General features: G+C 39.7%; 1 protein-coding gene across 1 annotated transcript; it reads right to left on the bottom strand.

Moving 5' to 3' along the window:
• Positions 1 to 11598: 11598 nt before the first annotated feature.
• Positions 11599 to 18565, bottom strand: LOC138604872 (multidrug and toxin extrusion protein 1-like). The gene is made up of 16 exons (XM_069676902.1): positions 18374 to 18565; positions 16841 to 16942; positions 16668 to 16736; positions 16296 to 16444; positions 15254 to 15296; positions 15045 to 15089; positions 14854 to 14951; positions 14600 to 14697; positions 13849 to 14030; positions 13636 to 13744; positions 13156 to 13231; positions 12494 to 12563; positions 12262 to 12394; positions 12078 to 12172; positions 11921 to 11984; positions 11599 to 11840 (listed from the first exon to the last, which is right to left on the bottom strand). The coding sequence occupies exons 1-16, from the start codon at positions 18563 to 18565 to the stop codon at positions 11599 to 11601; spliced, it is 1767 nt and encodes a 588-aa protein (XP_069533003.1).
• Positions 18566 to 24096: the final 5531 nt, after the last annotated feature.

Below are 24096 nucleotides of genomic sequence, written 5' to 3'. Positions count from 1 at the left end.
CAGATTGAAACGCTGAATAATTTACTTCAGCAAATATTGGTCCACGACTTGCTTGGGTAAGCTAAAAAACATTATTTACAACATTCTAACCACTTTGACTCTTCATTTTCAGTTCCACCATGGTCACTTGTTCTAAGTGACCCTGAGCTAACATGAGCTAATGTCAAATTGGGTTGTTGATGAGAGGCTGAATAAGCTCTACATATGTACTGCAACTATTCAAACTATGATTCTGACACTACCCTTTCCACTGACATAAAATACATTCATATTTCAGAGATACTAACCTCTTGTGTGCGAAGAGTAGACCTGGAAATGTGAGTAGATTCAGGTGCTAAAAGTAATGTGATGGGGGGAAAGTGTACGGGCTGAAGCCAGAAAAGATAAGGTGCTGTTTATCCATATTCACTCAGTCTGTCAATTTTTAACAGGAGTGAAGGTTAAGTTACTTCAATGTCCTGTGCTTGAAGCTTGAACAATATAACATGATGAGTTAATAACTCCCCCCCTAACTCAGAGTTATACACAGTGGCGCAAAAAGGAGGTAGGCAGAGGGGCACCAAACAATGGTGAAAATGTACATGTAACAAGATATGAAAATTACTCTTTGTTGTCAGTTATCTTTGTTATGTAATATAAAATAGGTAAATTCCGACCTATTCTAAGTGTAGACTCTACGTAGCCAATACGTTACGGTTGCGGTCCAACAATAACTAGGTTATGTTGTCATAACAACAGTAAGCAACAGCAGCCCCAGGGCCGTTTTCACAAAGATGGACTTTGACTATGGCTAGACATAACAAATAGTCAGACTTCAGATAGACATCTAAATCAAACCGTTTCACAAGCAGTTTAGTTCTTGACTATCACAAGCATGACTATAGTGCATTGAATTCTGGGTAAATTAAGACTTTTTTCAAAACAAAAAAAATGGCCAACCGAGTAACCACATCTAACCGCTCAACTCCAAAGGGTGTTTACCCCAGCAGAAAATGTTTTAAGGGCATTTTACTTGGAAAATTCAGCAAAGAGTGTAACAATAATAAAGAAAAAAACCTGATATGGGAAAAAAATTGCAGGAACAGTAAACCGTTTTAATCGGACCCTTGAAAGGACCATTAAAGACGTTCAAGATTTGGTGCTACTGGTCATACGTCACGTGCTGCACACGATATGTATGTCAGGCACCCTTTGTTCTCTGTCTTGCCTTGCTGATCCCTCACGGTTCGGCTTGCCGTTTATTGGGCTGCCTAGCATTTGACACCCCGTTGGCGTGCCGTGAGTTTGGCTGTTTTTTTTGCAGGTGACGATTGTGCTCGTGACGTGCAGGGCATAATCTCACACTGACTCGGTAAGTGTGTGTATGTTGTGAAGATAATGTCTTTAAGTATACTTGAGAGTTAAGGGCAACAGCTTGGCTGTGTCGGAGTGCATTAGCCCTGGCTCTGCTGTTTTTTGCTGTGGACTGATGTCATCATCTTCCTTGGTGGTAGGTGTTGGACGCCACCTGAGTTTCTGGAGTGCTATTACACTAAAGTTGGGAATTTAAGAGTGGGAAAAAGTGATGCATGTGTTTCTCTCATTTACTCAGAGTATTCAGTGAGAAACACATTGTGTTTTTCCCCGCCACGAAGAAAGCATGGCATCTATGCAGTGGAGTGATGAGAGGGGCAGTGGCCTGGATGATAGTGTGCCACCTGCCCAGGGTCCAGTTCCACCAAGCTTGCTTGCTCCGGCTGGAGGGAAGAGGAGCAAGAAGCGGAAGTGTTTTGAGCAGGACCAGATCTGTGATCCAAGAGTGGACCTCATGCAAAGGCAGTTGGAGGACATGTGTAAGACCATCAAATGCATGGCTGCAAATCAGCAACACCTTTTGGATTTGCCACACAAGGCTCCTCCATATATGCCTCCACACTCTGATGCTGTGTCCCTTGCTGCCTCAGGGATTCTGGATAAGACCAACAGCTCTGGCTTTGGCTCCTCTGGGCATATATATTCATGATGAAGAAGAGGAGGTTGGCACAGACTCCCAGGTGGGTGAGGACTGCTCTGTGCCCAGTGATTTTTCTGTGGAGGCCCTACTTTTGCAGGCAGCGGCAGCTGCCGGGCTTCCTCCCCCGGCTTCTCCACCCAAAGCCTCAGCACTGGACAGGGACCCTAGGGGCCAAAGGCAGGCCTCCCAATTGGGCTGAGGCACAGTCTGGGAGGGCAGGTCTGTTCGGGGTCATTGGGGCCCTGCACAGCAGGGGCAGCATATAAACCTCCTCAAAATGGAGGCAGTTTTCATGGCCCTGAGACATCCCTCCCAATTACACAGGCAGGTCATGGTCAGGACAGACAGCATGGCAGGCATTTCCCCCACTGCCCCTCCTGCCTGCCTTCCTAAGGAGAGTGAGGCTGCTATACGCTCAGGTACACTCGTTGGCGCCAAATTGGCCACAGAGACCATGGATGGCGGAAATCCGCGAGATGCTGGAAGAGCAGCCATGGCGTCTTCCAGTCAGACAGGATATGCTATCCCAAGTACAGGGCAGGATATGGCAGCCGGAGCCCCAGACCCTGAGGCTTCATGTATGGCCCTTGAGCGGCAGCGTTTGCACTCACTTGGCCTTGACGGAGAAGTGGTGAACACCTTGCAGGCTTCGCCGGCCCCCTCCAGCAGCAGTATAGCGGCAAGTGGAGACTTGTGCTGTGCTAGGGGAGAGGATCCCTTGACCTGTCACATCTCTGAGATTCTGTCCTTCCTCGAGCGCCTCTTTGCCCTGGGTCGGGCAGAATTTACTATCTCAATTCTTGAGAGGATGATTATGGAGTTTTGTGATCTGTTACATCCCCAGTAGCTCAACTGTTAATAGTTGGTCGCCAGTGTATATTGGGCATATAACACATACTCTCCAGCACGAAAACCCCAATAAGAACTGAAGAATATGGACATTGTAAAACGAATTGAGGGTCCCACCAGCTGGGTAAATCCAGTGGTTGTACTCCTGAAAACGTAAAAAGATACCTGGATGTGCCTCAATATGGCCAATGAGACACATGTGAGAGCAACGTACATCATTTTTACTGAGGATAAAATACTCCAAGGCTCTACTATATTTACTCAATGATAGTCCAATCCAATCCAATCCATTTATTTATATAGCACATTTTAAAAAACATCTAAGTTTACCAAAGTGCTGCACAATGAAGTAAAAAATAAATTACAGTGAAATGCATAGAAACATTAACAGCACACAGGAAGAAACAGTAAAGACTGAAAAACTCATAAAACACATAAAAATACAGTAATAAGACAATAGAAATGACGCAGAAAGACAAAGACCACAAAAACTCTCATGCTGGGTTAAAAGCCAAAGAATAAAACTAACTTTTAAGACGTGATTCAAAAGAAAGTAAGGTGGGGGCCATCCTAACGAGCTCATTCCATAATTTGGGGGCCACCACTGAAAATGCACGGTCACCCCTGGTTTTTAGCCTCGTCTTAGGAACAACAAGAAGCAGCTGATTAGCGGACCTCAGAGACCTCGAGGGGTTATAAACATGAAGGAGGTCAGAGATGTACTTAGGTGCTAACCCATTTAAAGATTTAAAAATGAACAATAAATTCTTAAAGTTAATCCTAAAATGAACAGGGAGCCAGAGGAGGTAGGCAATAGGTCCATAGGAGGAGCATCACAGGCACCACTGGGTCCAAACACCATCACTTCAGTTTTACTTTCATTACAATTTAGAAGATTTAAGGCCAGCCAGGCTTTGATGTCCTTCAGACACTCAAGCAAAGGCTTCAGGGAGCTGCCATCATTTCTTTTAAGTGGTAGGTAAATTTGCCAGTCATCCGCATAAAGGTGGTAAGACATGCTATGCTTTTTGAAAATCAGACCCAGAGGGAGGGGGTAAAGGGAAAAAAGAATGGGCCCAAGAATTGAAAGGTTAGGTTGGCCCAAGAGCTTTTGTAACAATGGCAGCTAAAGCTGAAATAGGGCTACTGTCAATTAAATCAATACATTTTTATATAGAGAGAGCCAAATCATTCCAAAAATGATCTCATGCAATTTACAAAAAGAGAAGGTCTATTACTCTTTGTTATATTATCTACAGAGAACCAACATGAATCCACCGCCATAAAGTACTCAAGTTTGGCAACAATTGCAAGAAAAAACTTCCTTTAATGGCCAGAGACCTCGAGCAGAACCAGAATCATGGTGAACAGACATCTGACTCAACTGGATGAGAATCTGGATGAGACAAGAAAGTGAAGAATCAGGAAAAGTTACAAAAGTTCAACAGGGATAGACTTAAAATTAATGGGATACTTCTTTCACATGAAAGCTATCGGGCCAACAACACACAGAGAAAGCTGTAATACAAGCCAGAGAACCAGAGAACCAGAGAATGCTACAGAGGTGAGAAGCTTCCTGGGGCTGGTGTGTAACAGTTAAAGATTTATATCACAGTTTGCAACATTGTCAGACCCAAAAGGAAACACAGTTTAACTTCGGTCCAAACTTTATAGGATGAGGTAGTGTAGCGGCTCAAATACTCTAATAATTAATAACTAATTAATATCAAATTATGTAACAATAATCCATAACTCAAAGTTTTGCATCATTATTACAGACATTGGTGTAAAAGCTGAAGGAGGGTGAGGGCACTCATCTTCGACTCCTAGAAACGATTCGTTCATTACAAACTAACAGAATTTAGGTTTACATTAAATTCATTGTTGGACGCCACCCAATTTTGACAAAACAGGGAAAACTTATAATTATGGGCTTGTGATCTCAGGGTTGCTACGAGGTTCTTGGCCATGGTGTACAGTGACTTTACCATTTCATACACACGCAAATCACAGAATCACGGTCTTTATAAATGAGATATTTATTAAACTACTGACTACATGATTAAACTACTAAATAGAAAATACATAAATGAATGAGGAATAAATGAGTGAGCACAATGAATAGGTTGCACAATGAACAAATTTAAATAGGATTGACATTAAGTCAAGTCAAATCAGTGACCGTATCTTTGGAGGTTTATCAACTTATTGAATGTATAAAACACCATTCGGCAGTGGAGAGTTTGAGGAGCATCATGGAAGACTGTGAAGCAATTTAATATTAGGTTTAATTAGGTAATTTTGATTAAAAATCGTAGTTTAGGTCTAATGCTTATTAAATCTCTTGATTCATTTCTCAATTGGTAATTTAGCATCAGTTGTCTGACATAAACTCTTAATACTTGAAATAGTATTGTTCACCTGAAGATGGGCAGAGTGGCAGCAGCAGAAGTTCTTCCTGGCGGCCTCAGCATTTTGGGTCCCACGTTGCAGACTGCAGGCTTTGAGTCTGTGTCTCTCCATCTCTCTCAGCAGCAGCTGGAGCATCTCTTCATGTCCTTTGACTGAGGGGGGTCATATTGGCAGCTTTGCCATATTCAAAGTCTCTTCCGTTCAAAGTCTTTGTCTCTAACGTCATCTTCATTCAAAAGCTTTTACTCAATAGTCGCAAGATTTGGCTCTCAGGCAAGTTCAGTGCAAGTTAGGATTCAGGATTCAGGAGTCGCAGCAGGCGGCGTTTCCTGACCCAGCATTCCGCAGGGCAGCATCAAGGTGAGAACCAGAGGCGAAGAGCACGAGCAGCCATAAGGGATCCTGGTTGGCAGGACTCAAAGTTCTAATTGTTTCAGAAATCAGAAGTTTCCTTCACAGGTTGGTTGGATGTCCCTTCCAACATGCTCGGTGTGGCTAGAACTCTGCAGCGGGCCTTGGGTGGCCAGACGGCAGGCTTTACCCCCCTCTCTCCGGCCTTCGGCCATTAGGCCAGAGAGAGGGAGAATCACATCAGTACATCAGTCCTGGGATCTCAGCAGAAGAGCCACAGCAGAAGAGTAGTCTTAACACTTCTCCTTGGGTATTATCCTTTGTGATAGGGGTGTTTTGCATTGGCGGGAGCTGCTGACCACTCCCCATCATAAACCATCTGTTGATTCTTTCAGTTAAACTTCTTTAACAAACTTAATATTAATTCGCTTCACCTTTTTAATTCTACCATATTTGAAAGTTTTGCTCTCTCTCCTTTGAAATAAGACCAAATACTTAATATCACTCACCGAGTAAAACTTGATCAATTGAAATAAAAGTATCAAACGATTTCAACAACCACATAGATGACGACCTTAGTTGTTATGACAAATATGTAAAATAACTTTAATAGTCTTATCAATGTTCCCTCTGCCACAGGAATGTGTCTGTGTCCTGTGAAGTGCAGAGGTGCTCAGAGAGATCTTGCAGGCAGATAAATTCACACAACATACAAAACACAGGAAAGGCAACCATTGTCAATTAGTGTCCTTATCAACCGATTCTTCTTGATTCCCTTTGTTTTGTCTTAGGGTTGTTCAGTCCATCAGAAAGTGTTTATTTGTTAATCCCTTGTTAGGGGGTCCATGGCTCCCACCCAGGCGTGACTAGAGAGGTATAAGGGTTGTTGCTGTTTAACCCCTTTATCTTCCGAAAGGTCAATTCCTGAGGTGTCTGGGGACTTGGGATATCACTGGGAAGCATCACTTTTGTCATCTTTATGACTTTGAGTGCAAAGCCCATGAGAAGGTGTCAGGACATCTGCTCAAACATCCCCCCTAGGCTTACGCACTAATGTGCACATGCGTTCCTATCGGACACTTTAGGAAACATGTCACAGGAATATAAGTCTAACATGATAATGTAAAATAATTGAGGTAACAGAATACGTATTAATTAAGGGTTCGGCCTATAGGTTTAGGAATTGTCTGTTTCTTGAACAACTGAAATTCAGAGAGTCACAGAACTGTAGTATCTCTAGGCAAAGGGGGAATGAGAGGGAGAGTGGACAGATAGCCACTCATCCTCTCTGTACATTTAGAATCAACAATCAACATTAAGCATCAGTCCAGTAACTTCAGTTGGTTAATACACATAACATCTTAGTAAATGTACATTTTAATCATAAAGTTCGTTATTTTCATACAGTTTTTGGATATCTCCATCTTGTTGCTCGAGTGAGTCTCTGGATGTTAGCCAGAAATCAAGGAAAGTCGACCTCCTACAAGAGCCATAAATTAGCTGTCTTCACTTGTCATTATTGACCCAGAGGTCATGTGAACAGGAAGAAAATATTCCGTTTTTGTTAAGGAGTGAACGATTTTAATTCTTCATCATCGGATCATCCGCTACAGTAGCCAGAGCTTGAACCTTTTCTTACTTTGACAAGGAAGCCAGAATCATGGTGATGGCGGATTTAAGTCCTATGGGTCTATAGAAACAGTACTACTGCAGAACAGCATGAAGAGATGGTGCCTATGTGCTACATGAACTCCAAACTGACAGAATGTAGATGTTTTCACATAAGAACTCTGCTCTGGACTATGTCTGGAGAATCAGGTCTGGACATTATCCAGACATGTCCTTTCACACATGTAGCACGGCTTAGATAATACACTGACTTTGTACTACGGGGCTGGTGGGATAAAGTCCAATTAATGTCTGATTCAACTGATTCTCACATGCTGTACTTCCAGGGTAATGTCAAGACATGTTCAGGAGTACACTGCATGTGTGAAAGAGGCTTGTGAGTGGAGGTGCTCTCAGACAGAGCATGAAGCCCGTGCTTTTAGTGTGGGCATGGGAGAAGAAACATCCATACGTGTAGGGCAGGAGGTCTGATCTAGTCACAGACAATGTGCTCCGGAAATGTATGTTCAGTCCCTGATCGAAATCATGTGCACGCATCAAGGGATGAGTTTTTAGAATGCAGCCATAAAGGTTGAGAATGGTGTCTCATACGAGGAAAACAGAACAAGGCAGAAGCAATGTCACAGCAGCTGAGGGATACAGCATAAAAAGGAGACCCTTAAACATCAATGGGAAAGTATGTGAGATTTGTGATAATGAGTTCTAAAACCAAAGCACTACTTGAAGCACTACCCAAGGGGGAGGAAGCTTCTACCCTCCACACAGTAGGCTACTAGTGGAGGTGCACCATTTGAAAATGAACTGTGTGTAGTGGGAAACATAATGCAGCCTTGAAAGTGCATTGTGCTGCCAAAAACTCTACAGGCCTTATCTAGGACACTTGGGAAAAGTGGGAACCAAACAACACTTCAAAACCAAGGTTTGTTGACCTGGCATTGAAAAAGTATCAGTGAAATATTCCAAGGCATGTCTTAGATATGGGGATGTCAGGATGTTACTATAGATCTGCTCGGACCACTGATAATCAATCACTCCATACTTGTGGCTGTAGGTTATTCTTTCACTACTAGAGTACTGGGTTCTGATCTTTTCAACTACATTTTTACCCAATTATCAGCAGACATGGCTTACCTTTCACCTGAAAATCAGACAATGGGCCGCTTTTAATCTGACTTGTTCAGGGCTTACTGGTCAAATAATGGAAGCAAACAGCTGAAAACAACACCAAAATGAGCTTGAGCAAATACAGCAGAAGTGAAGTGCAATCATTTATGGCTTACAAGGAGAGTAAGTCACTTGATTGGAAATGTGAGCTGAGTAGTTTGTGACTGTATGAGTATAGAACATACTGCTACATACTGCTAACTGCTCTTTATTGAAAAAGCAGAGGAACACCACACAGGTGAAAAGATATAAGACAAGCAGGCCTAGAGAAATACACAGTGCACAGAAGGAAACATCAGGAGCTGAGACACTCAAATTTAAGACATGTCAATGGCCAGACCTCAGGATCATAAGGCCTCCTCAGACAATGTGATTTTGTGTTGAAGTGAACTGTGGATGAATTGTAAAATAACTGTATATTGTTTAAAACAAGTTTTAAGGTGGTTCTAAAGGTTAAGAGAATAGGTGTTCTAGAAAGCAAAACAATACAATAGCCACTTCTATACAGCACAGTACTGAGTAGGTGGATAACTGTGTTTCCAGGAAAAAGGGGAATGTCATGTAGTGAGTTGCAGAGTTCACATGTCTAGGAAACAAGAAAAGGAGGACATGGTCAAGAGGCACGAGGGGATCATTTTTATGTTTTGTATTATTAATAGTAATAATAATAATACATTTTATTTATATAGCGCTTTAAAAGGTCATTGGTTAAAAGCAGATTTAAATAGGTGGGTTTTGAGTGCAGTTTTAAAGGAAGGAAGAGAGGGAGAGGTTCTGAGGTGTTGTGGGAGAGAGTTCCAGAGGGAGGGGGCAGCAGTGGAAAAGGCTCTGTCCCCCCAGGTCCGGTATTTGGTTTGGGTGAGAGGGGTGAGGAGGTTGGCATCAGTCGATCTTATGTTGCGGGTGGGGGTGTATTGGAGAAGGAGGTCGGTGAGGTAGGAGGGGGAAAGATTGTGAAGGACCTTGTAGGTGATTAGTAGGTGAGTAATAGGCAGACAGAGGGAACAGATCAGGCCCACCTGTGTGTGTTCAGGACATTCTCAGGTGTCATTTGCTGGAAGGTGTTAGTGAGAAACCTCCGAATGTTAATGAAAAAAAAAAAAATCTTGTTTGGTTTTGGCAATTGTGGTTAAAAAACTATTACTAATAGTTGTATACCCCTTTAAACTTTGTGCTGTTTTAATATACAACATTGCATATCGTTCATTTTTTACAAACCCTTGAAATTGCTAGAAAAAAAATGACTGGGCATGGAAAACCTGCCCTCATCCTGCACTGAATCAGTTTTCAATGCTTAGATTCTGGAGGTGCCATGGTTAGTTTTACTTACCCATGCAACACCTGCTGTGTGGACAATTCATCCCCGTTGAAACCACACAGGCACACCGCACAATCTTTTATAGTTCCCTAAACACACCTTTGACATGTATATACATGGTGGTGGCTTCAGCTTAACATTGATGGATTTCCCAGGTTAAAGAGTTAAAATCTAACAAACTAAATATATATATATATATATATATATATTTTACTTTTAACACAACAGTCCTCTAGACTGAAGTTTGATTTGTGTTCTAACCCAAAACTTGCAGGCCTTTAAAAAACACATTATTCCTCCATGCTTTTTCAAAATGCCACAACCCAAACCCAGACATTATGGCAAAAACTAGAATTACCGCTTCGTGGTTGTATACCTCCAGTCAAGTTACAGTATACATCCATGTCTGGCCAGACTCATACAGTGAAGACTTTGAAGGAATCTAATAAAAGGTATTAAGTATATTTCTCTTGCAAAACATGGATGCTTCACACACATCTTCAACCCGGCAGCACAGAAGATCTATACAATGACCCTAGTTTCAAGGTGGGCACCAAAGATTCATGTCACTAATTCAGTATCTGAGTTATGGCATTGAATAATGGCCAGAGAAGTGTTTTTGCAGAACATAGTGTCGTCACAGTGAAGTTGACCTTTGACCTTTTGGGTATAAAACATAATGGCCACAATCGCCAGAGCGGAGGTATAAAAATGCACTTCTACTTAATCAACATTGAGCACAGAAAACATGATACAGACAACATTGATATAATAATCATTAAACTATTTATTTACAATGAGAGATGACAATAATGAGAATAAAGCTCATTGTAAAAAATAAGTGTTAAAGTATTGCCTACATAATTCTTTGGTACCAGAGATTTTACTTTTTACTGATTACTGTGGTTGTTATTTGGCAGAAAGATACTGCCCCCTAATGTTGTAGGCTGAGAAACATGAACAGAACAATAAAAGTGATGTGCATAACATACCACAGACTGATTCAAGAACATCTTCATCTAAACTGCATGTACATAGATTACATAATATCACAGTTAATTAAAAAAGAACCCGAATAAAAAATATCAGCGTTCCTATATTTTGGTCTTGTAACAGCAAGCCTCTGTTAAGTGTTTATTTGGTTTAATGTTGCAGGGACTCTCAGCTGACCCACGGTGGGAATGTGATGTGTTCTTTAATGACCTTAACACCTTACTAAAAATACAATCACATTCACGTTTCTGCAATTTGTCTTCTTTAGCCTAAGACACAGTCTGTAAACATCTCCAAATATTACTCTTAGATCGACACATCTTGGATTTTTCTTTTAGTATTCTTTCTGAGCAGCTGAGTAAAGTTTGAACATTAAGATAAACTTAATTAAATGTGTATAAAGTAATGTTTGCCCTCTCTGGATCACTAGAACAAAATCATACTGACTTATATGACTTGAAGTTTGGGAACTTTCATCCAATTTGTTCAGGCAATCATTTAGGTGAACACCTGCCTGATGTATCTTGAGAAGAAAGAACAACATGAGCATCCTTCTAAAGCCGCCGTTTGTTCTACTTTTTGAGTACTATCAGATTGACAGTGACAGTCATGGCTAGCTGAAGAGGGAGAAAGTCATTATAAATGGGTTTTTTTTCACTAACTCACAATACCCCCTTAACAACTCTTATCACCTTGTTTAATTCAGCTCTCTGTCATAGAGTTTATAGTATATGTATGTCAGAGTTTTGGGCTAAAAGCTGCACAGAGCTTCAGACATCCAAAGTATACCTGTCACCCTACAAGGTGATACATTGTTAACATGAAACTATTGTTTAATGGAATGTGAAGCTAAAAAAGACTGACTGCCCGCTTTACATCATCAGAAGACTCATTTCAGCAGCTTGATGAGGAATTCACTGGCGAAGACTCCAATGACGAGGATAACGACCATGAGGAGCAATGTGAGGCCACGCCGTAACACCAGTTGTGTTACTGACAGAACATCTCCCACTGTAGTTGTGGTGGACTTATTCTGACCTGGACTATGCACCTCAGGGTCTTTGTGGTCGTCATCAACACTTTCATAGATGGTTTCAGAAGCACTGACCTGAGCCTGGTTGTGATTTGAATCTGGAGGTTTGATAGAAAATATTCAGTATTAACAAAATACTGTCACACAATGATGTTTCAATTTGTGTATCTGAGCTTACCTGTATTTTCTATCCCTGTCATCTCTTTTTCTTCTTTGATCTGCACACCTGCTCTCACAAGAGCCTGATCATAAACATTAAGAGCTTTTAACTTCAAATACATCTCCAGACAAATATAAAGCTAAATTTCAGTTGGCCAAGAAATATATGTACGCACCTCTTTAGCAGCCTTGTTCCAATCGAGTTTGCACACTAATATGATGAAGAAAAGGGACTGCACAAACACGCAAATGACAAATCCTGTCCACAGGCCTATACAGAGATGAGGGAAAAGTTAGCCTTCTTTAACATTAAATGTCAAGCAGGAGATAAGACTTCATACAGCACATTTTTACTCTTACCTATAATGCCCATATTTGCTGCAAACATTAGGGACACACCAATAGGGAACCCAATGAAGTAGTATCCCACCAGATTACACAGAGCACCGATCAACTGTTTCCCTGCTCCTCTGAGAACGCCTCCAGTCACACCCTGACCATATCAAACAGAGGATTGGTCAGTTCACATTATGTTTACATCAGTATTAGGTCTAAATAATTACATTAATTCAAATAGATGAAATTTTCTCACCGCAGCTGCATCAAAAAGATGCATGAAACAGAATAAGAGCATGACGTCGGCAACCCGCTCTAAAATGTCTCTGCAGGAGATGCAGACAGATTTTTAATGGACACAAAATCATGTTTCAGTGAAGAAGAAAAGCGTGTGGAGTTCTTTAGTGAGGTAACTGTATATATAAATTATCCAACAAACAAATAGAAACAGGACACTGTATGTTATAAGGACCTCTCCACTGATAAAGCAATAAGAAATTTTAAGAAAATTTAGTCCTCTTTTGAAAGATTTCTAAACTTTGGCTAAGGATAAAAAGATATTTCTGCCCTAATGAGGATAAGGATAAGCACTCAGTGAAGAAACCCCTCCTATTGCACCCTCATCCCAATCCTTATTAGTTACTACCACATGGCCATTAATGACCACCACAAGCCAAAACAGCATTGCCACCTTCGACAGACCCACGAATGAACATATACTGTATGGCAGGCGTAATGTGGCACACCAATGGGGGTTTCTTTTTTGTGAGGAGACATGGTGATGATGACCCCAGTTAATGTATTACAGTTTGGACAGCAAGATGAAACTAAGCCTGCAGTGGCACGTGGACTGCAACCAAGCACGGACGAAACAACTGAATCAATCAGTAAGTGGGAGGAAGTAAAGCGTTTACTTACTGCTCTGATGTGAAAATGTATCCAATGACATTTCTGGAGATGCTGAGACCAGCTCCAACGAAACATGCAATTATGACTGCCATGGACAAAAAAGGAAACACAAAAATCAAGTTATTAATAAATTGAGCGTCATCAGTGTTTGTGACTATTTACATATTCAAGACACACTGTACTTTAAACAGTGGGTTGAATTATCTCAGATTCAATCTGTGAGATTACAAGAAATCTCCAAACTCACTTATTTATGTACTGTCAGTCTATAAAACTGTCAGCCTTTAGTTTCTTTGCCCCCCAGCTGTGGAAGCAGCTTCCTACATTCCTGAGGTCTGCTTAAACAACATCTCACTTACATCAGGTCGAACAACAACTTTTACTGCAGCTTTTCAGTAAATTAGATGCATAACTTCTTTAAAAAAATCACCAAAAAAATGTCAGCAACATGACAGTCAGTTAACATGCATTGTACGCATCAGTCCTTACAAGCACAAACGATGGGGACTTTGGAGGACAGCTTGGCCTGCTCTATGTCTCCCGCACCAAGAGCATTCCCAACCCGTACACTGGCAGCAGCAGAGAACCCTAATGGGAACTGAGGGGTAAAGGTACTGTTGTTAAACTATAATAACATTTGAGTAATGGCAACACACATGCAGGAGGTTAGCATTTCCACTTAATACTGAAATAAAGTCTTACCATGTAAGCTATTACAGCCAGCTCATACACTATGGACTGAGCTCCCAGCTCGGCCTCACTAATCACTCCGGCAAGAAATCCTCCCATTTCAAACATCCACCACTCCAGACACAGCATGAGCATACTGGGGATGGCCAGCTGGACGAAGGGTCCCCACTCCTGCAGACAGTCCATTGACCAACCTGTGGGTCAGAGGTCCATGGGTTATTTTTTCATTGCTTACAGAAAAGGATGAAGATATTGATTTCTACATATACTTATAAATCTGACAAAATATAACTTTATTATTTCAAATGTTCAAATACTACACGTGTTTTTAAATGTCACTAAGTGGGCTTAGGCTTAAAAGGGTTCACTCATTATATAAAATAACTTTAGTTCAGGTAACATAAAGTAATCATTACTGAACTCCTGGCAAATGTTTTGCTAACATTATATAACAGCCCTGTGACTTATGATAGAACTTAATTCTTAAATTCTTCCTCTAGCCACCTGCGTCAGCACCGTCACCTCTCCTCTACACTACATTACACAGTAAAAGAGTGTAACTATTTCAGTTAAACATTACACAAAAGAATGCTCAGACCTATGTTCACTACAAGTTGTGAGACAACAAAAACATCATGATATAAGAGGGTGAAATTATTGGATAGAATAAGAGAATTAGTGCGATCAACCTCGTTAAGAGGAAATAACACAATTTCAATTTCATTTTGTGGTCAAATATCTCAATAAAAATTAGAAAACTAACCTCCCCATGTAGCCTTATGCAGACCCCTCCAGCAGATGTAAACATACAAGACCACAGCCAGCAAGTATTGAGAGATGGCATTGGCTGCTGCAGATCCACTTTAAAAGACAAAAAAACCCAACATAAAAACAGTTGTTTTAATTTGAAGCGCAAAAAGGAAACAGGAAAAAAAAATTAGATGGCACTTGTTATTGACAGTTAATAAAAACTGATTAATAAGCACCACTACTAAAGGACGGTGTTGAAACACTCACGCAACGCCCAAATCCAGACAGTAGAGCAAGACGTAGTTGATAATTGCGTTGAAAATATTTCCAATTACTCCGGTTATAACCTGAGGCCATATAATTCCCTGTAAATCACAGAACAATCTCCAATTTATATTTAACATTTAATAACGGGTCCAGCCATTAACTTACACCACAGTGCGTTTGCTTTGCTGTACCTGATTTTGAAGGTACCTCCCTTGCAGCTGGTACATAAAAGCTGCCTGAAGAAGGAAACAGACACTTTAATCATTGCCGCTTTTACATATATTGGTACTGTACATTTTAGTATGAAAGTAAGATCAAGCATATCTTCTTTAACATCTGCATGTATTATATCATTATCTTCATTATTCTTATTCACAGATTTAGAAAGCAGCAAACTCACTGGCAGAGCAGGCATGAAGATCTTCACGTACAGCTGGGAGAGACTTCATGAAAAAAAACAACAAACACACATGTACATTAAACTGTGGGCTTGAAACATATACGATTATTAACCATTACTCATCCTCTGATGACAATGTTGGGTCTAGATGTAAATTGGTTTATACATCCAACTAAACCTGTTGTAGAAGACAAAACTGATAAACTGTCAACTACTCAGTCTGATCAATAATTGAATACACTGTTTAACTGATAATATTGCCAATGAAGTTGTATTTCATTATCTTTAAACAGTTGTTTTGTCTAATAGAGGCTTAAGTATTTTATTGTGAAAAGATCACTAGCTAAATATGTATTACGTCCTACAGGAATCAAGGATAAAAGTTTTGGATATCTGTGAACTTAAGTTAGTAATTTGTTCAATTAAGTTAAAAATGTATTTGCTTAAATTATGTTATTTATTTATTTTTTAATGATTATTTATTTATTATATGTGTTTGTAATAATGTTTTTGTTAGAAACTACAGTCAGAACTGTAGTTTCCGGCTGTTGGGCCAGTCTGGTCAGAAATGTCGTCCCACAACAGGGAAATTTACAGTGGTCTATCAGCAAAGCTTTAAAGCTACTATAATCATATTTAGGTTATTAACAATAATGCAAAATTGTTTGCAAAAGGTGTACCTTGTAGTGACATAGCATTGTTTACAGATGCACCAGGCAGCCTTAAAAACCTAATATACAAAACCTGCCAGGCACAACACAACAAAAATGTTAATGACTAGCTTTTACACATAATGAAGCCTTAAGCAGCCAGCAGCAACCAGAACTAAGAGAAAGGAAAATATTAAGTCATCATTTGGCTGGAAACATGACTTCAAATGTGTAAATGTTGCTCTGTATCTGCTGTAGGTGTAAATAAGCAACTAAAGAGTTTATGGTTTGGAAATGAGTGCAGGTCTGATGCAGAGGTGTTAAGAAGTTATTCCCCTTATTCCAGTTCTAAAGTTTCTAAAGTGTTGTTTTTATGATTAATATTTACCGACCTGGCAACCTCTGGGCTCTGCCTGACAGCAAGTAGGAGAGGTTCAGTGTTGATAAGGACGGCCCAGCAGGGGAAACAGGCCAATAACAGAATCAGGATCCCCCTCTGGAGAATGACACCCACACGCTTCAAGTTACCGCTCCCATATGTCTGCATGAAACAGGTAGAAAAACACTCAAATAAGCACAGTTTGACAACACTAATCACACCAATAACCACGGGTATGACTGGTCAAAGAAAACTAACGTTATACAAAAGCTCATTGTTGAGTTGTTTTATAAGAGAACCCCAGGACAACCTGGGAACGCAGCAGTATCTGTTTTTGTCTATGTAAGATGAATAAAGTGAAAGAACATCCTCTGGTGAGGGATACCTGAGATATGAGGGTATCACAGGTTAATGACAAACCAGTGCCAATAGAAATACCCGTGACATTCACCACCTGCAATAAAGCAAAATATGATTTAGGAAAAACAAGATGATTCTTTAAACCCAAGTACTGAAAGGCTGGATCCAAACACATGTAGAACTTAAGCAACATCTCACCGCAATTGATAATGATACTCCCGCAAGTTCTGTTTTTCCCAGGTGACCACAGAACACAGTGCTGACGAAACTGATCATAAAGACCATCAACTGGGAAATGACCTGGAGAACAAAACAAATCATTTTCTTAATTAGACAATTCTAGAGAAATGAATAGAAAAAGACACATAAACGTGAGGAATCAGAATACACTGAATAAAGACGAGGCTGAGCAATGAAACAGTCTTTACAGGGGATCATGATAAAATTGACATCGATGTTGTTCGATCAAACTGCTACACAAAGTGAAAAGTGCATCAACAGCCAGTTAGTCCACAGTTTTTCTTGCACTTTAAGTAAACAACCGAGTACACGCCATTTCCCACTGTCAGTCAATGTTCAAACTGCTGGTTAAGAGAGTGGATGTCATCTGTTAATGAGAAAAATAAAAAAGCAAAACTAAAGGTGAACTTCTTTGTTCCTTTGTTTTCTTTGTAGGCGTCCATCATTATCGGGACACCTCTCGAACTGGCAGCATTAATAAATTATAAATTGTGATAAATATTGATATATTTTTATAAGAAAAAATTACCATGATACATTTTTTTATATCTCTAAAAGGTTCGGAAACGTGTTGGTGTGCTTAAAATATGTAGATGATACAAGAATTGATACATTTCTGCATAAACATTTGGCATTTCTAATAAGAGGTGGCTATATAAATACATACAGTATTAGAGAAAAATGTAATTACCTATAATAAACAAAAAATCTTAATCACAAGACTGATTTAGTCCAATTTAAAAGCACGAAAACAGGCTAGTAAGATATAAGTAATATGTACAGTAAAATACTGTGTAGTTAGACCGTAATGTCAAGGATCCTGAAGGCTCACGGTTGACAGTCTTACAATTATGATATTTTTTTCATTGCAATTTGCACGATATAAAATGAAATTAAAGCTCCTGTGAGGAACTTTTGGTTTGTGTTGATTTTGGCGCCCCCAGTTAATTGCTTCTTCTGACATCTACCCTCCGCCAGCGGTTTCAGGCATTACAAAAACGATATAGAAATATTCAATCTTGTTGCTGATGGTCTGGTTTGCTTTTGTAGGTCATATAGAGTCAACAGAATACATTTCTGACTTTTTCATAACCATCGAAAAACTCCTCACAGGGGCTTCAAAGGGGCCCAAGTGATACATAATCTTAAACCCCTCATATAGTAAATTGGCCCTGTTTTTATTTGAGTTGCCCTATAGGCTACAGTACTTGCATGTCCCAAACTATATTCCAGAATATTTTGTGCTTCATAGAGTTAGAACCAAATTGTAACTGACATAGTCTACACAATAAACAGAGTGGGAGGGAAGTAAACACCCTCAAACAACATTTTAATTAAAATTTCCCGTTTAAAATCAATTAAAGATTAGCGTTTAAAATCTGAACTTCCCTGCACACGTAGACATATGCACACTTGTAGGCTACAGTACACAGAGCGCAGAAACTTTGGAGGCGGTGAGGTGGGTCTAAATTGGGCTAAATTCAGTCTTACCACTGGTCCCGCTAGTTTGACAAGTTGTCGGAGCTCATTCCGGTACACCGGCGAGATGAAATCCCTCTTGCGCATTAGACAAGATCCACAGCCTTCATCGGAGCTCTGAGCAGAAAAAGCCGCTTCTCCAGCTTTTGAATCCTCCCTTATCCCCGCTGTATGTTTAATCTGTGTTTTATCAGAGCCGTCCATGTTAGACAAATTATAATGTTCTTAGCAGACAGCCAGGGCTAATTACTGCTACGGCTCTCCCCTGACGGTGACAATGTCAGAAGAGTTAGTAGAGTGTGTTTTGATGAACCACTATGGAGGGAGTCAGAGGAGGGGTTACGCACGTGCTGCAGGAGGGTCCAGCAAAGCCAACCACCTCGTGCAGTTTTGGGGCGTCACTGCCACCGGGTAGACTTACAATGTTGCGTTCAAGTTCCCATTACGAGGTTCAGTTTACTTCTACCCGTTCTGGAAAACTATTGTCCGGCAGTGCTGGTAACGTTCCGAGATGCTTGTAGCTAAAGTATGTATTAAGTTTATAATTATGTATTACGTTTATTAATACTAAAATTGTACCTTTTACGGCACTACATTAATTCATTCTTATTAGTTGTTTGTAGGTTATGAATAAATTATACAGTACAACTCAGTCGTTTAACAGCCCCTACTTTTATTGCTTTTTTTTAAGGTTGATTGCAGGACTTTGGGATTACACGGTTGACTTGTTACTTAGACTTATGTTAAAGATCTGATGGTTCTTCCATCATAACATAAAGCTGTTGTCATATTATACATTAAATACACGTTCCACAGTTAGGCTCTCCCTTTCATTTAATTTCACAAATAAATCATTGTATCTTAGCCCTAGCAAGCTTTTATTGCTGAAGACCAATGACAGTAACAATGACTCATTTTCAAGTCAATTTGTCAATTAAATAATTAAAAAAACCAAAACACACATTTATGAATAATTAAGATGTTTGGTATAACAGACACTAATTTGAGTGTATTTAAACACTATTCTGTTATGTCACTAGTACAGACTAAGGACCATTTCCAACTGACAGACCATAAAGTGCCACAAAATGCAGAGTATAATACATAACCAGTCTAGGATCCTGCCTATGTGACCATGCATAATCAGTGTCTTGCATCTTGCGCATGCAGATTAATTTTCAACAGTCATGACATAACGAAAAGGAATTACGCTCATACTCGCCTTTAACTTGGAATAACAAAGAATAAATGTGTAAAAACAAACTGGGGAGGTAATGGCAAAGAGGTCCTCGCTACTTGTGTCAAAGTCTGAGTTGATCTCGAGCAGGCAATATGCAGTCAACATGCAAAAAACTCAGTGGCACAGAAGACATGAAGAGCTTCACATACAGTTTGTAAAGACTTCATGCTAAAAGACAAGTAACAACAAAACCAGGGAGTGGAGTTGAGTTAAACAGCACAGATCAGACTACTAAGTAAAGTTATGAATAGGCCAAGAAAACAAACAATGCAAAAGCACATTGTTTCAAGGAAAACATCGACCTCTGGTGAGAACCTTCTGAGATATGAGAGTATCAGAAGTGTCTGACAAACCAATGGCAATAAAAAACACCAGACAATAACAACCTGCAGCAGACAAAAACATTGATTGGGACTAACAGTGTAGAGACAGTCATGGTTCCCATGATGTACCCTAATGACTCTAGTAAGCTAGTGAAGCTAGTGATTGACATCACCTCCAGCTATTAAGGTTGACTATTGTTACAGCTGCTATTTGTGGTAACTCAAAAAGACAAATAAATGTAAGCTAGCAACATAATCAGACGGTGTTCAGTGAAGGAGCAAACTCTGATATTGCTTTATAGACCCTTTAACACAGTATATTTTCACACTGACTAAACACTAAAAATAAGTCATCCATTATTGGTGTGGTGAAATGTCTCGAACAATGTGGGTTTTCAATGCGTAGTAGTAATATGGGATACTTATAGAGGGTGGTCTCATTTGGTAAGGCAAGTTTATTTATAAAGCACCATTCAAACATAGAGCAATTCAAAGTGCGTTAAAACAGAGCATTAAAAACATTAAATGAAAAGAAAAATATAATGCAGAAGACAAAATATAGTAAAATATAAAACTGGTCTGGTCAGAACAATGCAACAGTATATGCTTCTACTTAATAACTAGTCAGTTATACTTTTCCTTAGTTTTTAGTATAGCCAGAATTTTTTCTCTTAGTTCCCAGTCCCAGAACTGCTGCAATATTCAATGTTCCATTATATTTCAAAAATGTTCAGTAAGAAATACATTAAAATGTAAGATCAGTTAAAAATAATTAAAGCTCCTGTGAGGAACTTTCGCTTTGTGTTGATTTTGACGCCACCTGTGGACAAAGCCGTACCTCTTTTATCTTTGCTGATTTTGTCCTGTACATGCTTAAGTGGCAACAAAAAATCTCATCCCACTTTCTTTAACAGTCATATGTATCACTCACTTTATATTTTTGCCCTTGAAAATGTAACCAAAGGCAGCGTGCAGTTAATCGCTTTTTCTGACACCTACGCCCCGCCTTCAGTTTCAGGCATTAAAAATAACTATACAGAAATAATCAATCTTGTTGCTGATGGTCTGGTTGGCTTTTGTAGGTCATACAGAGAAATCAGAATTAATTTCAGTGAAAAACTCCTCACAGGGGCTACATATATTGATTATAAAAGGTAATAGATTAAAATATAAGCTCAATTTAAATAAGTCATTAAAATTAATTAAAATAGCAGAAGTGCAGACAAGGGGCGCATAGTTAAAAAAATAATTCAGCCATTGTTAGCGCATGAACAGGTGGAGGTGAACCAGCTCCAGAGGAGGAGTGAGGAGTAGTGGAGGAGTAGTGGAGGAGCAGGTGTGATGCTCTGGAGAAGAGCCTCATTGATAAGATCGACCTGCTGCAGGTATGCTGCCTCAGCTCAGTGTTTCACTTCAGATTACTGACTTGTTGGTTTCTAACAGCTGCTTTCAGATTGGGTCAGAATCAGCTTTGAATGTTTAGTGAATTATTCTGTTTTCTATTTTCAGATGCTTACTGACATAGCGAAGGAGCAGGAGCGGTTGGAGAAAACAGCCACAAAGCAGCAGGAGGAGATGAAAAAGAAAAAGGCAGAGAAAGAGCAGGGTGGCTCCCCGTGTGTTTCTGTTGGATTTTTGGTTGTACTTTATTCCTTGGGATTTTCTGTTACGTGGACTAATCAGTACGCCTTCGTTTGTACCTTTTTTTGTGTTTCAACAAATATCAATAGTCTGCACCTGGGTCCTCCTACCTTTAGTTTGAATCTTGAATCCTGACATGGAGCTCAAAGACAATGAAAGGGAGAAGAAGTGGAGTGAACAGAAAGTAATGAAAGCAAAGAAGGTGACAAAGAGGAGGAGAAGTGACAGAACACGGGGCGTCTACTGCTCAATGCCCTCCCTCAAGAAAAATCTATTTACTTTAACTTTACTATGTTATGACTAAAGTCTTACAATGCATACTGAACAGAAATATGATGCAAACATTCAAAGTCCTATCATGATAACATTTTATCTTATATCTGTCAAATTTTACCCAGGGCTACCGAAATATTACAAATTATTTATTTCAGACTAAATATTTGCAGAATTGATGAATGTTACCAAATGATAGCAGGTGTTGAGCTGAATACGTTTTTCTGATATCAATGCAAAGTGTTAGGGAAGATCTTTTAAAGCATAGATTAGCAAACTACCAAATACACTGATAATGGAAAAACTGCAGATATTGTAACAATTATGAAATCAGAAGCAAGCAAAAAAAAGCCACTGAGTGACTTTATTGCAAAAAGTACGTTCATGCTCATAGGTCATGTAATTTTCGATCATGGGCCTGAGCTAGAGCCCCAGTGATGAAGAGGTAAATAAACCAATGATATGAAACACCCCACTGTTTGGGAACGATGCATAGGTGCTTTGGTTTAATATAGTGTCCATCAGTCCAGGTGGGGAATTGCACTCAGCCGGATCATTCAGTTATCTTCTAAAATAGCCAGTAACATATTCTTTGAATATTTGTAAAATAATAAACACTAATTATGTATTGCTTTTGCTGAATAACTGGTATTCTGATTCGTAGATGACCCACTCTTACACTGAGCCACTGCCGCCCACATGAGTGCAGTGGAGGTTGCCTGATGAATGCGTTATTATTATTATTATTATTTTTTTATGGCATTGTGAAATTGCTTGTACTTTCGGTATTTTACAACCTTACATTACCAAAAAAGTAACTGAACTAGTCGATTCACAAATCAAACATAAATGTACGATAATGTGACCACTTACTGAGAAACATTCCTGGGACAATGTAAACACATGCTATACAGTCTTCTGTAAAAAAAAAAGTTCCTTAATTTTGCAGTAAATCTATGGAATGTTATTAGTTTCATCCAGTAAAAAAAGGGATCAGTATTAAGTTTTATTGTTCTAACATGTTTTCACGCTATTACGTGAAACGCAACACGTCCAAACGTGACGATTGTGATCACGTAGGGTAATGATGTGAAACTGATCAGGTTACAACATGAAATGTTTCACGTAAAAACGTACTTACTTACATTTGCATCAAATGAAACGTACCACGCTAATAAGTAAATTGGTTGGTCATTAGTTCACCACGGGTGGAGGTGAACTTCCAGTGATATGTAAAAAAAAAAAAAGAGGGATACCGGGTGCTCACATTTATTTCATGTCATTTATTGTAACACTTTTTCATTTGGACGATTTAAGATGCATGTATTTATTCATATGCTGGTGTAGTTCAGCCTCCAGGCCACTTGACGATGTAGGGAACCCCATTCAGACCTGGTATCAACATCTGGCTTTTGTGATCGGATCACAAGTGGACAGCCTTATCTACAGGTCTGAACACTCCCAGGACGGATTGAGGACGCATTCAGATCCGATCACTCAGGCCACATATGGAGGTCGTCTGGGAAGCAAATATCCAAATACGTCTGGTAGTGTGAACGCACATGTGTCCTGGGCCACATTAAGCACCGCCCACTCGAAATATCAAATGTGAACAGGGCCTAAATTAATTTCACCTTACATTGTGTTTCATGACTCTTTTTAGCCACACACTGAGGAAGACCTGATGAGGGTCGAAACCGGTCGACATTTATTTCTTTGATATTGATGATTTTTATGAGAGTTGCCCTGATTCAATAAGGGCATTTTAAACTAAATCATTGGCTCAGTGTGCCTGAAGAAAGCCCAGTGGCTTCCCTTCCTTTCCAGTGATTTGATATTTTACAATGACCTGGCATACCTGGCAGAATAGGGAACAACTAGAAAGAGGCTGTCAGGATAATAGGGGATGGGACGCAATTGCGGACCAGCGGTGTCTAAAAGTTATCCCAGAGGCATAACCACAAAAATTGCTGGCCAAAAATGATGGCAAGTTAAGTACAAACGAACTCCCTTCACAAAATAATGCTTTGATAAACAAACTAAACCACAGCTGCCAAGAAACTAAAATGTCAGGGTGACCAGGGAAATACCTCTAATAATAATTTCAATCAGGAGAGACTTAATACGTTTGAACAATTATTTATTTACAGGTTGAAATGAAATGTGTAAAGTCTTTGGCGATTAGACTCCATCGTGATGTCATCGTGAGCTGGAGGGGTGTAGAGGCTGAGAGCAGGATAGGATACCCCCCAAAACAA

Source organism: Semicossyphus pulcher, unplaced genomic scaffold, assembly GCF_022749685.1.
Source record: "Semicossyphus pulcher isolate SPU_LCO1_2020_fin unplaced genomic scaffold, fSemPul1.0.p SCAF_27, whole genome shotgun sequence".
Lineage (NCBI taxonomy): Eukaryota > Metazoa > Chordata > Actinopteri > Labriformes > Labridae > Semicossyphus > Semicossyphus pulcher.
This window is presented reverse-complemented; position numbering and strand designations above follow the sequence as displayed.